Raw genomic sequence first — 16,639 nt, 5'->3', positions numbered from 1 at the left:
GTGCGCTGCTCTGGCAGCAATTTAAAAGGCCTAGGGTTCTGTCTGCCGCCACTGCCTTTTGCATGGCTGGGCTCCAGGCAATTGCGCCCTTTGTCTTCCCCCTCACCACTCTGTTGGCAGGCCTGGCCCCCATCTGGGAGCAGTGAGGAACTAGGGTTGCCAGTTCTCCTGGCCTGCATGGACTGGACACTACTGCCTCAAATGTCATCCAGTCGATCCAATGAGGGAGAGTTGACATCGCAACCATTGGAGGAGCATGAACAGGTGTGGGGAGGGGTGCAACTCAGTATCCCCATCCTAAAAATTGTTCTATCACCATTGCCGAGTTACCCAGAAAATCTTGAAAAGGCGAACCCTACGTTTCAGAATTCAAGGCCATTAAAAAGAACTCGAATGTTATTATTTTTGAAATTTCAGGACTTTAAAGCAAATCTGGTTTTTGGAACCTGAATCTTAATTTTTTAACATTGGGGAATGACAATACTGGATATTTGCTTATTACTCTGAGCAGCACATCAAGGGTAGCAGAGAGAGAACCAAGTCAGCGTTTGAGCTATTTTTATTGAACATTAATTAATTTAAATATGAGTCCACTATTTCAAAAAGTGTCTAATTTCTAACTCAGGCCAGTCTGTGATTTTAATAAGTGGGAGATTGTCATGACTAAGCCCATAATATGCACCTTAATAACCTAGAGGCAAGTCAGCCATTTGTGACCCTTATAACTATGTTATTTGTTATAATTATTTCAAAACTAGCTAGAACTGTAAGAAGACATTGTGCGCCTGTGGGCAATCACGACAAGGCACGGCTGTGTAGGGGCCACATTTTACATATTCATAAGCTCTGCATATATTACGAAACGTGTTCCCACGTGATTAATACGATTTCCATATTAACGGATTGCAACGGCCGGCGTGCCTCCGCAGGAGGCGGGCACTTGGAGTGAATGACAAGGGGGCGGCCCCATGGCAACGCCAGCGGCTCGGCTCGGCCAATGGACGGCGGGCGGGCGGGGTCGGCGCGGCGGAGTGTTCTAGAAGGGAGGGGCGGCGCCGGCGGGCTGTCTCTCTTCGGCCCGGCGGAGAAGATGTCGGCGGTGAAGGCGCTCAACCCTAAGGCCGAAGTGGCCCGGGCCCAGGCGGCGCTGGCCGTGAACATCAGCGCGGCGCGCGGGCTGCAGGACGTGCTGAGGACCAACCTGGGCCCGAAGGGCACCATGAAGATGTGAGAGGCGGGAGAGGCCGCGTGGGTGAGGGGGCTCGGAGGCCCGGGCGTGCGGGGGGGCGCTCCCCGCGGGGACGGGGGGGGGGGGGTCTGCGGTTCCTCTCAGGCGCCTGCCCCGGCGGTCGGCCGCCCGTTGGAGGGGGGGGGGGGGATAGAGCGCTCGAGACAAAGCGGCGGGCGCGCGGCGCCGAGGCAGCCAGGCCACGCGCGGGTCTGGGGGCGGCGGGATAGAACGCTCGAGACAAAGCGGCGGGCGCGCGGCAGCCAGGCCACGCGCGGGGTGGGGGGGGCGGGATAGAACGCGCGAGACAAAGCGGCGGGCGCGCGGCAGCCAGGCCACGCGCGGGGTGGGGGGGGGGGGGGGCCGCCAAGGGCCTGCGCAGCCGCGGCGGTTCTGCATCATGATGCTGCTTCTTGCAGGCTGGTGTCCGGGGCCGGCGAGATCAAGCTGACCAAAGATGGCAACGTGCTCCTTCACGAAATGGTGAGTGAGCCCCGTCGCCGCCGCAGGGGGGAAGAGGGTGGCTGGGCCCTGCGCAGGGGGGTTGCACGGGGCTTCTCTACGGGGCGCTACGTCTCCTGGCTGCTCAACTGTAAAGCGGATCATTCCATAGTGAACATAGGCTTCCTGCGTCTGTTCCCTCACTAGCAAACAAGATACCTTCCCTACCGATCTCGATCGGTTTGATTCAGTGTCCTGCTTGTTGTTCTTACATATGTGTGTGTTTTATCCAGCACTTTCACATGATACTTGTATGTCTCTGAAGCCCCAGTCTTGCATCTGATCAAGGATCAGCAGCACATCAAGGGTAGCAGAGAGAGAACCAAGACCGCGTCTGAGCTATTGAGTTTATTTAACATTAATTTAAATATGAGTCCACTATTTTCAGAAAGTGTCTAATTTCTGAAATGCCTGCGATTCTGGTGCAAAGGGAAGGCTCTCTGCATGTGTACCTGTAGAAGTAAGGCTACATTTAGGAAGGTGCAGATAAGGGATGTGAAAGTGTAATCATGTACATGGATAACTGATGAACCTGGAGTCGACGATTAACCTTCACAATTACATGCAGACCCCGGGTACACAATCCTGCACTTGGGATGGAAAAATCCCAAGCAGTGCTACAGGCTGGGAACTGAATGGCTAATTAGAAGTTCCCTGAAAAGGACCTGGGGATTACAGTGGATGAGAAGCTGGATATGAGTCAAGTGTGCCCTTGTAGCCAAGAAGGCTAGTGGCATATTAGGGTACATTAGGAGGAGCATTTCCAGCAGATCTAAAGAAATGATTATCCCTTTGATTTGGCATTGGTGAGGCCATATCTGGAGTATTGTGTCCAATTCTGGCCTCCACTACAGAGAGGATGTGGAGAGGGTCCAGCAGTGGGCAACCAAAATGATTAGGGAGCTGGAGCACTTGACCTATGAGGAGAGGCTAAGGGATTTGGGCTTCTTTAGTCTGTGGAAAAGAAGGATGAGGGGGAATTTGATAACAGCCTTCACCTTCCTGAAGGGAAGTTCTAAAGAGGATAGAGAGAGGCTGTTCTCAGTAGTGACAGATGGCTGAACAAGGAGCAATGGTCTCAAGTTACAGTGGGGGAAGTCTAAGTTGGATATTAGGAAAATCTGTTTCACTGGGAGGGTGGTGAAGCACTGGAATGGGTTCCTTAGGGAGGTGGTAGAATCTCCATCCCTAGAGTTTAAGACCCGGCTTGAGAAAATCCTGTCTAGGATGCTTTAGTTGGGATTGGTCCTGCTTTGAGAAAGGGGCTGGGCTCAATGACTTCCTGAGGTCTCTTCCAGCCCTAGGATTCTGTGGGTCTACATGCTGGGAGCTGCCTCCTCTCCTGTGCAACGGTATAAACAATTTCAGCAGTTGCACTCAACTGAATTTTAACAGCCCTAGTACAGATCTGACTTCAACCTCTCTGATCCTGCATCCTTGGGACCTGACTTGTCTTGGACCAGAGGAGGTCAATGTATTGGGGTCTCCACTTTTCCTCCAGGCTGCCCTGGGGCTCTGCCTTCTCACCTCCCCCATGGCTCTGCTACTTGCTTAGGAAGGGGGACTCCATGTTTTGCCCTTTGCTGCTCCCTCCAGCATCCCTATGCCATTTAATCAGTTAACTAATTAAATGGGATTTAACATCCCTAATACCAACAGTGACTGGCATTTGGATTATTTTTATGAAAAGTAAGCAGTGGCTAGATATAAATATTAAATTGGTTTCTGATGGATACTCCCATAACAATTCAGCAAGTTTTATTGTTCAGTGCATGTGTTATGTTTTTCGTTTTGTTTAGCAAATACAGCACCCAACAGCTTCCTTGATAGCAAAAGTAGCAACAGCACAGGATGACATCACTGGAGATGGTACCACTTCAAATGTTCTGATCATTGGAGAGCTGCTAAAGCAGGCGGACCTCTATATTTCTGAGGTACAGATGAGTCTTTTCACAAGAAAATGAGTGAACATTTCCCTTACGAAGCTATTGAGCACCATTGCAGTTAATGTTCCGTGTTCATAAAAACTTTCAGTTACAGATCTTAATGACTCCTTTTGAGAGAGTTTTTTTTGTGTGGGGTTACATTAGGTAAAAACTAAAATAAAGTTTTACGGGGGGGGGGGGGGTGGCTGTGCCCCGTGCTTGCTATGCTTGCCTCCTCTCCCCTCTTCCCCCCACATCCCTCGGTAGGTGTCTGGCCAGGGGGCCAGAGGGGGGTATCAGTGGAAGGGGTAATTGAGAGGGTGTGGGGTCTTGGCAGGAGGGATGTGAGGGTGTGGGGGCAACCCTGGCTCTTTCCCCCCTCCCTCCCAGCCAGTTGGGTTTGGATGGGGGAAGGGGACATCATTCTGTCATCCCAAGGGAAAAATTTATTTGTGTGTGGGGATGTGGGTGGGTGGGGGTGGGGGTGTGTGTGGGTGGAATAAAGAATGTTTAACTAACTGGAGTTGCATTATTACAGGTCGACAGCAGTGATGGATATAGGATGTATCTTGTCTACAATTCATATTTGACTTATTTCTGTTTTAGATTTAAGGCTCTTGTCTCTTGGGGTCATACAATTAGAAGACACCTGTCTAGAGCAGTGGTTTTCAACCAGGAGTTGTGTCCGGGGAGGGGGCACAAAGCTGGGTGAGGGTTAGATTCGCTGGGGCTTGGGGCAGAAAGCAGAGTCTTGTGGCCCTCAGCTCTGCCACCTGGGCTTAACTTTGCAGGGTCCCCTGTGGCTCCTGGCCTTGGGCAGCTGCCATACTTGCTACTTCCTAATACTGGCTCTGGCTTTTATATGCAGAGTTATGGCACAGCTGGGCTAGGGAGTTTTTATAGCATAGGTGGGAGGCTCAAAAAAAGATGAGAACCCTTCTAGAGGTAAGGAATCGCTGCTTAGTGTATATTCTAAGAGGCTTAGGTTGCTACTTTATTTCAGGTTGCACAGTGAACACCCAAGTGTGCTTTGTAGCTCCCTTGGCTATAACTCTGTGCGAGAATAATCTGTACTTTACCTCTGCATTAGAAGGAGTGCCTTTCCTTTTATATGTATTCAGAAGGACAGTACACTTTTTTCCTCTGTAGTATGTAAATTCTAACTTTATCCATGACTTTGAGTTGTAAGATTGTAATATTTCAAATATGAGGATAGCACTTTGAGTCTAACTTTTCAATTAAAGCTAGTAAATGGGAGTTTCAGGTGTGGAAAAAATGTCCACTCACCATTCTGTTATTTTTTGTTTTAAAAAAAAAATATTAGGGCTTGCACCCTAGAATAGTCACGGAAGGATTCGAAGCAGCAAAGGAAAAGGCACTTGAAGTCTTGGAGAAAGTCAAAGTAACCAAGGAGATGGACAGAGAAACTCTTGTGGATGTTGCCAGAACGTCCCTGCGTACTAAAGTTCATGCAGAACTTGCTGATATCTTAACAGAGGCAAGTATGCATGTGTTGTCTGTTATATCTTAAGGTCCTTTTGTGTAAGGAATTCCAGGTTTTCTGTAAATACATGTGGGAGTGATGAAAATGTATGAAATATGCGCTCGTGTGTTACATTGTTTTTATTAAAGCGTTCTTTTACTTCAGGCTGTTGTAGATGCTGTTTTGGCCATCAAGAAACCAAATGAGCCTATTGACCTCTACATGGTTGAGATTATGGAGATGAAGCATAAGTCAGAAACTGAAACAGCGTAAGTAGCTATAAAATGTTGGTAGGTTTAATCATAACTTGAAACTGAATTGTTTTCAGTTATGCCGCCACTTAGCTCCTTTGCCAGTTTTTGTCAATTTACGGTTGCATTTTCCTGTTGTGTGTGTGTGTGGGGGGGGGGGGGTTATTTTGTTTTTCCCCCTTGCCCGTGTTGTGTTTGAAAAGAAACTCATTACTTGGTGGGGGAATACAAAACCAACTAATGGCAAAATACCATCAGAATCACAAAGTAAATAAACATGACGAAATATCACAGAAAAAAGGCTTTGTTAGATTAGTAAAGCAGGCTGGGGAAGGACTGGATATAAATGACACTAAATAATCTCTCTCCATGCTGGAGAATCTGACTCTATTTTTTGATGTACTTTTTTGAACATCACCACCACTGTTCATTTATTTCAAGTGTAAATTGTACACGAGGGACATCTGTGTATATCTGTTACGCTTTCAAAAATCTCTATCTCTCTTGGCATACAAGTCCACTTCCAATGGAAAGAAAGTGAAAGTTTTAGGTAGTTGATCAAAAATGGAAGGTGAATAGGAATCAAGCTCTTCATCTCTTTTGACTCAGACATTGGCAGGATGGGTTGGCTCTTTAATCCTTAAGTGAAGATGTATAAAATAATACTCAGATTGTATTGAGACCATAATGCTTCAAAACTGTTTGAAATTACAAAACAAGTGTAGATATGTTTTAACTTCAGAGGCATAGATGAATTCTGCATTGGCTTCTTTAGTAGCTAATGCAGTCAGACACTATGCTATATTATATTTCCTTTTAACTTATTCCTAAAAGGTATGCTCTGTGTAAAGTTAGCATATCCATGCAAGAAGGATACACAATCCAGTGAATTCTTAATATCAGCGGTGTTAAAATGCATTTAAGTAACTGTAAGCACTGACGTTTTCAGCATATGGGGGAGTGGCAGTTGACTCCCGGGCGCAGGTGCACATAGGGAACCAGTGTGTAACCATGAAGGTTAACCGATAAGCTTCTTGGTTGGCCATGTACATGGTTGATATGGTAGTATGGTACATAATTATTTTTAATCAACTATAGTATAAGTTTTATGACTGTAGACCAGGGTTTCTCAACCTATTGGTTGGGACCTAAATATGGGTCGCCGTTACATTTCAAAGGGGTCTCCAGGTGCCTCCCCAAGGGGCTCTTAAAGAGCCATTCACACATTTTTTTAATTGCCCTGGGGTCACCAAGTCTTCCTGAATTGTCAAAATGGGTCCCCATCTGGAAAAGGCTGGGAACCGCTGCTATAGACACTTCCTACCCTGGGTATAAAGGATTTCTTACAAGTCACCTTACTGACTTTTTACAGGCTGATTAAAGGACTTGTTTTGGATCATGGTGCTCGTCATCCTGACATGAAGAAAAGAGTGGAGGATGCTTACATCCTTACTTGCAATGTATCACTAGAATATGAAAAAACGTAAGTAGTCACCAAAAATGAAGCGAAGAAATATATTTGACTTGAGTAATGTGAATTAATATTTACATGTCTTTTAAACCTTTTAAAATATTAAAGAGTATCCCTCAATGAAAAAAATACAACAGGCCTAGTTTGTGTAAATGAGGAAATTAAGTCAAATGTTTCATTCCAAAGTAATGGAGTGATGATCTTGACTTCTGAGGTGGCTGGATTTGTGGACACATCTGGGCTATGTCTACACTCGCGACTTCTTGTGCGAGTAATATGCAGATGAGGCTACGTGTGGAATATCGCCTCATTTGTATACTGTACCTAATGAGCCACTTTTTTTTTTCAGACGAGGCGCTTGTGCAAGAAGGAGTGTCTACCTTCGTGTGCAAGAAACCCTCTTGCGCAATGTCATTACACCTATTACTTTTCAGGAAGAACGGCATTGCTTGAGGGTTTTTCTTGCGCAAGAATGGGCAGTGTAGACACTCCTTCTTGCACAAGAGCCTCTTCTGAAGGGGGGAAAAAAGTGGCTCATTAGGTATGCAAATGAGGCTCAGCGATATTCCATGCTTAGCCTCATTTGCTTATTACTCGCACAAGAAGCCACGAGTGTAGACCTGGCCCTAGTGTAATAGTCCCTTCTGTTAGCAAATTGAATGACAGGAAATCTTCCTTTATGCCTCAGTCTTGCATTGCACAGTGAATACCCAAGTAAACTTCATAGTTCCCTCAATGTAACTCTGCTAGAATAATTTTGTGCTATAACTCTGTATTGGAAGGAATCCTTTTCCTTTCACCCTACATTCATAAGACCTATATGCCTCATAGTCCTGTACCATGATAGGCCTAGCAAATTGATGTCTTCGGTGAAACACAAGTCGTCCTTGATTTTGGTGATTATATTTTTTTAACATCGTAGAGCACTAATAGTAGTGTTGAACAATTTCTTCTTTTCAGAGAGGTGAGCTCAGGATTCTTTTATAAGAATGCAGAAGAAAGAGAGAAATTGGTAAAAGCTGAAAGAAAATTCATTGAAGACCGAGTGAACAAAATAATAGATTTGAAAAAGAGAGTCTGTGGTGATTCAGATAAAGGATTTATTGTGATCAATCAAAAGGTAAGATAGCCGGCAGGGGGAGGGGGGAAACCTAAAAATTTTGATGTTCTCAGCAGGTGTGGTTTATTTTTGGCTAACTGTATAGGCTTCTTTAGACAGGCTTAGTTAGCAGTGTATTTTCATATACATGTGCATAGCTCCTGTTTTTTAGTAGGAACTGAATGTAGAATTTGGTCCTTAGTGCTGGACCGATAGTCTTCCTAATACATACTTCTTTTTCACTTGTAGGGAATTGACCCATTTTCCTTGGATGCACTTGCAAAAGAAGGAATAGTAGCTTTGCGCAGAGCAAAAAGGAGGAACATGGAGAGGTTAGTTTTTGGAACACACAAGTTATATTCCTGCCCCAATCTTTTGCTCTATTCATTTTGTATACTTTGTCTTGCAAAACTGAAGAAAAATACCCCTTTAGCTTTTATTCCTGCAGGAATGCATGAGTTTTGAGCTATCAGGTCAATGTAAACCATGGAAACTCCTGACATTGAAATGGAAACTTCTAGTTTGGGAGGGTGGAGGAGGGGAGTCCTTGACATCTGTTGTGGATGCATCTGACCAAGTGGGGTTTTGATCACGAAAATGTGACATGGTGAGGTCAGAGAAGACGTTTTTGGGGTTGTTGCCCAACATGCTGATTATACCACTGACACCCACCACTCTGTCCTGCTGAGCCAGATCTTCTGGTCTATCCCAGACAAAGCACAGATTGGAGTTAAGATCCCCACTCCAAAGAGCAATGCAAACATTAAGTACAAACTGTAGGATTTAAGTGGTTGCAAATAAAAACAGGTAGATCACAGTAAGTTACTCTAAAACAAACAAAAAACCATGCATAGCTAGTTCTAATTCGTTAAACTTACTGCAAGCAGAGTCATACCCTAAAGAGTTGTTCTTATTTCAGGCGGGTCTCGAAGTCAAAAGTGATCTTTGAGTCTGACTTGATTCTCCAGTTCTGGCTTGAATCTCCAGCTGAAGACAAAGATCTGATAACTTCTCCTGGCTTAATAATCTTCCCTTATAGGCGGGAATCGTTTATTCTCCATTTCCCCCTTTCACCTGGTCAAAAGGGAATGCCTGTTCCAGGTGGTAGGGTCACATCTTCCTACCTAGTCCAACTACTTCTGAATTTGCAGGACAAACAAGCCTGTTCACAAGTGGTTAAGTTGATCACTCAATCATTAAGACTTCTGGAGCACCACTGATGGCTTTCATTAACATATTTAAGTGGTCTCATACTTCATATTTCTAACATTACATACAAGACTGTGCCAAACTAGGATGCACATCCGCAGAACGAGAACGTCGGTAAAGTCTGAGGGGGTAGTTGTGTTAATCTGTAACTTTAAAAACAACTATTTAAAAAAAAAATAGTCCTGTGGTACCTTAGCGTATGTCTACACTGCAGCACTATTTCAGGATACCAGAGAGATCCTGAAATAGCTATCTGTATCTTCACAGCAAGCCCGTTATTTCAGGCTCACTTTTTCGACATCCCTGAAAACCTCATTCTATGAGGAGTAAGGGACATTTCGGGATAGTACTTTATTTTGAAGTTAAATGATGAAATAAGCTATTTTGAAATAGCATTGAAATAAGATTTAATTTGCATAGTTAAATTGCATATCTTATTTCGCGTTATGGTGCAGTGTAGATGCACCCATGGAGACTAATAAATATATGTATAGTATGAGCTTTTGTGGGCAAAACCCACTTCAGATGAGATGATTCAATCATTTCATCTGAAAGTGCATGATATTAAAATTAATAGGTTACATGAGGTATTTTGTTCAAAGCATCTTTGAGTTAGCTTATGGATCTAAAAATGCATAACTTAATAAAGCATGGGGAAACTGTCACACAGTTCATGGCCAAATCTGTTGGCCTTTAAGGTGCCACTGGACTCCTTGCTTTTGCAGATGAAGCATTAGAGGGATAGCCATGTTGATGTTTGTTTACATGATGTATTTAGAAGTAAACTTTCAAGTGAACAGTGTAGAAGAGGCTTGAAGTGTGTGAAACTTGAACACTCTGGAAATAAATCATCTGAATAAACAGCATAGTGAAACAATCACAAATGAGACCAGCCTGTTTATGATGACAATTTGACATGGCGTGAAAAGCATCTTCACTCAGGACTCATTGGGCAGCTAGGATTATTTTTTCAAGTTTATTTTCACTTGTTTATTTTTAATAAATCTAACATGCTTCAAATGTTTTATAAACATCCTTTTTCAGATTGACCCTTGCATGTGGTGGTATAGCTATGAATTCTGTGGATGACCTGACTCCTGACTGTTTGGGACATGCTGGTCTTGTCTACGAGTATGTACTGGTGCGTAAGACTTTGAATGTGTAACTACAGCTAAACTAGATAGAAGCCAAAAGAATATTCTCGTGTCTGCAGCAGTATTTTCAGTTCAGGCTTCATTGTGGTTTCTACTGCTTCTACACAGTATAGAAGACTTTGGATTTATATGCCCATGATAATTCATTTGGTAGTTTGAGAGCAGTAATGGAAGTCTCATTGAAAACCACTGGCATTTCTTGTCCTTGATGCTCTCTGTCATAGACTCATAGACTTTAGGGTCAGAAGGGACCATTATAATCATCCTGCACAATGCAGGCCACAGAATCTCACCCAGCCTCTCCTAGAATAATCCTCTCACCTATATCTCAGATATTGAAGTCCTCAAATGGTTTAAGGAGCCCAAGATGTAGAGAATCCTCCAGCAAGTGATCCGTGCCCCATGCTACAGAGGAAGGCAAAAGACCTCCAGGGCCTCGTGTAAATGTTTTACCTAGATGTTTGCACTGCAATTAGATCACGTTGGGGGATAAAGAATAAAATAGAAGCCAAAGAGAAACACAGGAACTTGTACTCTATTTAAGGCAAAAGGTAATTAATTGAGAAGGAATGTGAACAGCTTTTGAGGATGAGATGACAAATGTTTCCCTTTTTGTCTCTCCTGGCTGCTTGAAAGGTCCAGTACAGAATGAATAATCTGAGGGTCTTTAAAAATGGTGCATCTGAATATTTTAATATTTATATCTAGTGATTTGTGGCTATGGTATAGGGTTTTTGTTCAGCAGAAATATGGTGTTAGAGATTTGCTGCTATTGACATGTAGGGTGAAGAGAAGTTTACCTTCGTTGAGAAGTGTGACAACCCTCGCTCTGTTACCCTGTTGATCAGGGGGCCAAATAAACATACGCTCACACAAATAAAGGATGCAGTAAGAGATGGGCTACGTGCTGTCAAAAACGCCATTGAGGATGGTAAGTTTCCTTGTGCCTTTATTACATTTAACAATGTCTTATGAGTTGCATCTTGAAGTGTGCAAAACATATCTGCCATGCATATCTATTTGTGTACTTTTTTTTATCGAGCGGATAGATAAATTGTTAGCATGGTGTCTGAATAAACTACTAAAGCACACTTCAATTTGATGTGTTCCCAGTGCTTTGCTGTTTTAAAAAAGATGGGGACGCACATTTTAGTCAATTATTGTAACTTCAGTTACGAGTTAGGTGACAAAATTGCCTGTGTTGCCTTTCTTGGAGAAAGGCAATAAGTATTATTAAATACTAACCATAAGTTAAGTGCTTCAGTTAAACTTGCTGGAAAAACTTCATTAGCACAGAGACCATTTATTAAAATTTTAGCTCAAGTCAAAAGTCAATGATTTTGGAAGTGGGGAGAATAAATAAATAGTCATAGTTGTAAGGTGTATGTCTACATTTGTGGCTGTATGCAGAGTACAGCTGCTGCGTGTGCGCGCACACACACACACACACACACGTATTTCAAGTATAAATAGCAGTACAGGCAGTCCCCGGGTTACATGGATCCGACTTATATCAGATCCCTACTTACAAACGGAGTGAGGCAACCTGGCACTAGCTGCTTCCCCCCAGCAGACCAGGGAGACATGAAGCTACCCCCCACCCCCCCAGCAGACCAGGGAGATGCGGAGCGGCTTTTCTCAGCAGACACCTCAGCTTGAGAATAAAGGACCGAAGGAAGTGAGGTGTGGGAGAATAAAACTGAGCTCTGGAGAAATGCTTGGCTAGAGTTTCCCCTACAATATGTACCAGTTCCGACTTACATACAAATTCAACTTAAGAACAAACCTACAGTCCCTATCTTGTATGTAACCCGGGGACTGCCTGTATAGATAGTGAGGCACAACAAACCACATCCCCAGGGCTTGGGTCTCAACTCTTCTAAGCAGTGCCTCCCATGTCTGCACTATTTTTAGCTGGGTAATGTCCCACTATTTCTCTGCAACAGTGAAAGGCTTAAACAGTGGGGAAACGCTCTTGGCAGGCTTTTCCTCCTGCAAAGAGGCTCTGGCAGTTGCTAGTCCCCCTGCCTTTTTGACTGCCATGTGTTGCTACATAGTGCGGTGTGGCCACCAGCCTATTTTTCACTGCTGTGTGTTACATGCCACTGCAAATGTAGAAGGCTAGAAAGGGCTTGCTATCCGTCCCTCTAAATGTTACTACTCTGCATTGGATGGAAGTAGGCTGGACTTCCTGCTAGGAAGCATCATTAGAATAGCATTTCTTATCCATGGAAATAATGAACCAACAATGTTTTTAAAATACCTTGAATTTCACAGACTCTAAAATGGTGTTCAAAACTTGTTTTATTCCAAGAAATCTGCAGAACTGCTGCTCCTTTTCTATTTCAATCTCCATTCCAAAGGCAAGGGAAAAAACAATAAGGTGGCTTTTTCAGATAGTCAGCATTCACAATGATGAGATTAAAATCTTAACTGACCCCTTTGCCATGTAGTTTGTTTGTGATGGCCATTCACTACTCGTACGTCTATCTCTTACAGGATGTGTGGTTGCAGGAGCTGGAGCGTTAGAAGTGGCAATAGCTGATGCTCTTGTGAAACATAAGCCCAATGTAAAAGGAAGAGCCCAGTTTGGAGTTCAAGCCTTTGCTGATGCTCTGCTCATCATTCCTAAGGTACTCCTGGTTTTAAAGTAATCATTTCAGAACTTGTTATAGTGTGTACTAACAGTTAATGATTCCCTGTCTGTAGTTTTTCATGGCTTTTAAATAATACACAAAACATGCACCATTTTTCCCCTCTAAGGTTCTTGCTCAGAACTCTGGTTATGACCCCCAGGAAACACTAGTGAAAATTCAGACTGAATATTCAGAATCAGGACAACTTATTGGAGTTGATCTGAACACTGGTAAGAAACACTAAGATATAATGTTCAGACAATTGGGTTAAATAACTTTTACTTTGAGCCAGCAAAGTGGTGCTGTTTCTGTTGAGGGAAATGAAGAACTTGTTTATATATACAGAAGTCTTTCATGCTTTAGCTTCCAAAGATGTTTTCAGGACTGGCAGAATTGTTTAAAACCTTGTATCTTAAACTGTGTTCCACGGAACACTGGTGTTCCACGGAGAACTCACAGGGTGCCACGATCGTTTGAGGGGAAAAATAACAGCTGCTAGAGCTGCTGAGATGCAGTGGGTGGTGCGAAGAGTGGAAGAGTTGAGTGGTGGTGCAGCAGGAAATGAGGCCGGGCTACTCACATGCTACTGTGCCCGGCTTGCAATTGCCTGGGAAAGCTGTGTCTCAGGGTAAGTCTAGACTACATGCCTCTGTCGCCAGAGGCATGTAAATTAGGCTACCAGGCATAGGAAAATGAAGCGGCGATTTAAATAATTGCCACTTCATTTAAATTTACATGGCTGCCGTGCTGAGCCGACAAACAGTTGATCAGCTGAACAGCTGTTTGTCGGCTCAGCGCGGCAGCCATGTACATTTAAATGAAGCGGCGATTATTTAAATCGCTGCTTCATTTTCCTATGCCTGGTAGCCTAATTTACATGCCTCTGACAACAGAGGCATGTAGTCTAGACGTACCCTCAGTTGGGCCTCTTGCCAGAGGGGGCCATCAGCAGGGCCGGTTCTGATGAGCTGTCTCTACTGCTGGTCTGGGGATCCTACCTGCCAGGGGAGAGAACTGCCCTACAGCCACCACCCCAGCCGGGTCTTTGGTCTGCTGCCTTTAGCCCTCACTTGTTACCCTGGACAGCTGAGGGGGGTCAGATACAATGTTCCTTCTTCATTTGACAACTTGTTTTATTATTATTTAATGGATAACGATTGATGGGTTATGTCTGGGATACTTAGATTAAAAAATGTTCCACTTTTGAAAAGATAATTAAAAAGATACTTAAATTATCATTGGGCAGTGAGCAAATATTGTTGTCAATAAGTGTCATCTGGTCAAGGGGCAAGGTGTAGTGGGGTTCTTTTTCTCAACCAAAAGCGCTTCGTGTTCCTCACTTAAAAAAAAAAAAATGTTTGGTTTTCCATCCGCAGCAGCTGTGGTTTGATTGGTAAGATTACTAGAATAATACTTAACTCATGATGTATTGAACTTCAGTATAGCTTTTTGCAAGAGAATTAACTAATTTGGTGAGTAACTGTTCCCATTTTGAATAGTAATAGAGATGTAGCCGTGTTAGTCTGGACTTGCTGAAACAAAAGACAGGACTATGCAGCACTTTAAAGACTAACAGGATGGTTTATTAGGAGATGAGCTTTCGTGGGCTGGACCCACTTTCTCAGATCAAATTATGGAAGAAAATTGGCACAACCATATATACCAATCAAAAAAAGTGAACACACATAAAGTTGACAGATTTCAGAACAGAGGGGGGATGAGGGAGTAACACATGAGCACACAAAGATTAAGGCCAGTGTTTAGTATGAAGTGGGAAATTCTATGGTTTGCCTCTTGGTGGCAGTCAAACAACATTTTAGTGTTCTGTGATTTCCCACTGTCTATAACAAGACTTTGAGCTACATGAATAAATTGCTAAAATGTATCAGATTACGAGGGGTTTTATTTTGCATTCCCAGGTGAACCAATGATGGCGGCAGCAGCTGGAGTTTGGGATAATTATAATGTCAAAAAACAACTACTACATTCATGGTAAGTTTTTTGTGAGGCTTTTTAAAACTAAAATGGGATTCCATTGCTATTGATCACATTTGACTGATATGGGTTAACCCAGCCCATATCTTATCTAAATTTACAGTATAGAAATAAAAGCACAGGAATACAATTTTATATTAAAAAGACTTGATATCTGTTTAGCTCTGTCTTCCGTAGAGAAATCAAACTTCTTCAATAAGCTCCATATTGATTTAAAAGAACTTAGAGTATACTTCAGCTGGTATGAGGTTTTTAAACAAGTTAGTAAATATAGAACTGTAATATACAGAGTGGGTGTATGAGCGCGCGGGGGGGATGTATGCATGCAGTTGGATGAACTGTAACATAATTCAGATGTTTTGACCATTAATGTTTTGATCTTTCTAGCACTGTGATTGCCAGCAACATTCTCTTGGTTGATGAAATTATGCGAGCTGGAATGTCATCTCTCAAAGGTTGAATTGAATCTGCCCTCTGCTATGATGGTTGTCTTGAGGAGGGAGATTACTTCATAGGGTCAATGTCCAAAAAAATTCACCTCAAGGCATTATCTCCAGTCTCCAGTGGATTTTCACAGTGACAAAAGTATCTGTCTTCGGAGTAAACGTGGCCACTCTCAAACATTAGCATTTATTCAAATATTAGGTTCTAAAATCAGTTATTTATTTTTTTCTTAATTGCACTGAAATGTACAACCTACAGTCTTTTTACCCAATAAACAATTCTGCTCTGTGCTTATCTTGTAGTGGTATCAGTTACTTAATCATTTGATTGTGCGGGCTAATGTTGGGCAATTAAAACATAGTTATGTAATTGTCAACTGAAAGGAGATGGTACTTTTTCTCAGAATTCACTCATTTGTGCAGCACCTTTCTGGATATTGCTAAATACTACCGGGCCTGGATGACTTTTTGTCATCTACTAACTTACTAGACAGTTTATAGAGTATCGTTTGGAGCATGTAGAAGAACATAATTTGTTGGACAAAAGTCAACATGGTTTCTGTAAAGGGAAATCCTGTTTTACTAATCTATTAGAGTTCTTTGAAGGGGTTAACAAACATGTGGATAAGGGGGATCCAGTAGATACAGTATACTTGGATTTTCAAGTCTTTGACAAGGTTTTCTGAAGGCTCTTGTGTAAATTACATGGCCATGGGATAAGAGGGAAGGTCCTTTCATGGATTGAGAACTGGTTAAAAGACAGGAAACAAAGGGTAGGAATAAATGGTAAATTTTCAGAATGGAGAGGGGTAACTAGTGGTGTCCCCCAAGGGACCAATCCTTTTCAATTTATTCATAAATGATCTGGAGAAAGGGGTAAGCAGTGAGGTGGTAAAGTTTGCAGATGATACAAAACTGTTTAGGATAGTCAAGACAGAAGCAGACTGAGGGACTCCAAGAAGATCTCACCAAATTGAGTGATTGGGCAACAAAATGGCAAATGAAATTTAATGTGGATAAGTGTAAAGTAATGCACATCAGAAAAAATAACCCCAACTATAGGTACAGTATGATGGGGGCTAATTTGGCTACGACAAATCAGGAAAGATCTTGGAGTTATCGTGGACAGTTCTCTGAAAACTTCCACACAGTGTGCAGTGGCAGTCAAAGGCAAATAGGATGCTAGGAATTGTTAGGAAAGGGATAGAAAATAAGACCCAGAATATCTTACTGCCCCTGTATAA

General features: G+C 42.9%; 1 protein-coding gene and 2 non-coding genes across 3 annotated transcripts; all 3 read left to right on the top strand.

Annotated features, from left to right (window-relative positions):
• The first annotated feature begins 1,035 nt into the window (after nucleotides 1-1,035).
• Nucleotides 1,036-15,686, top strand: CCT6A (chaperonin containing TCP1 subunit 6A). Its single transcript, XM_075905104.1, has 14 exons — nucleotides 1,036-1,227; nucleotides 1,648-1,711; nucleotides 3,529-3,663; nucleotides 4,979-5,152; nucleotides 5,303-5,406; nucleotides 6,761-6,871; nucleotides 7,820-7,979; nucleotides 8,208-8,290; nucleotides 10,212-10,308; nucleotides 11,105-11,252; nucleotides 12,821-12,954; nucleotides 13,085-13,187; nucleotides 14,877-14,949; nucleotides 15,340-15,686. The coding sequence occupies exons 1-14, from the start codon at nucleotides 1,091-1,093 to the stop codon at nucleotides 15,410-15,412; spliced, it is 1,596 nt and encodes a 531-aa protein (XP_075761219.1). The 5' UTR covers nucleotides 1,036-1,090; the 3' UTR covers nucleotides 15,413-15,686.
• Nucleotides 4,659-4,790, top strand: LOC112544121 (small nucleolar RNA SNORA22). Its single transcript, XR_003087445.1, has one exon. It is a non-coding gene; the product is annotated as a small nucleolar RNA SNORA22 (small nucleolar RNA).
• Nucleotides 6,133-6,269, top strand: LOC112544120 (small nucleolar RNA SNORA15). The gene has a single exon (XR_003087444.2). It is a non-coding gene; the product is annotated as a small nucleolar RNA SNORA15 (small nucleolar RNA).
• Nucleotides 15,687-16,639: the final 953 nt, after the last annotated feature.

This window comes from Pelodiscus sinensis, chromosome 21 (genome assembly GCF_049634645.1).
Source record: "Pelodiscus sinensis isolate JC-2024 chromosome 21, ASM4963464v1, whole genome shotgun sequence".
Lineage (NCBI taxonomy): Eukaryota > Metazoa > Chordata > Testudines > Trionychidae > Pelodiscus > Pelodiscus sinensis.
Note: the sequence above shows the minus strand (reverse complement) of the source record. Positions and strands in the feature narration are given on the sequence as shown.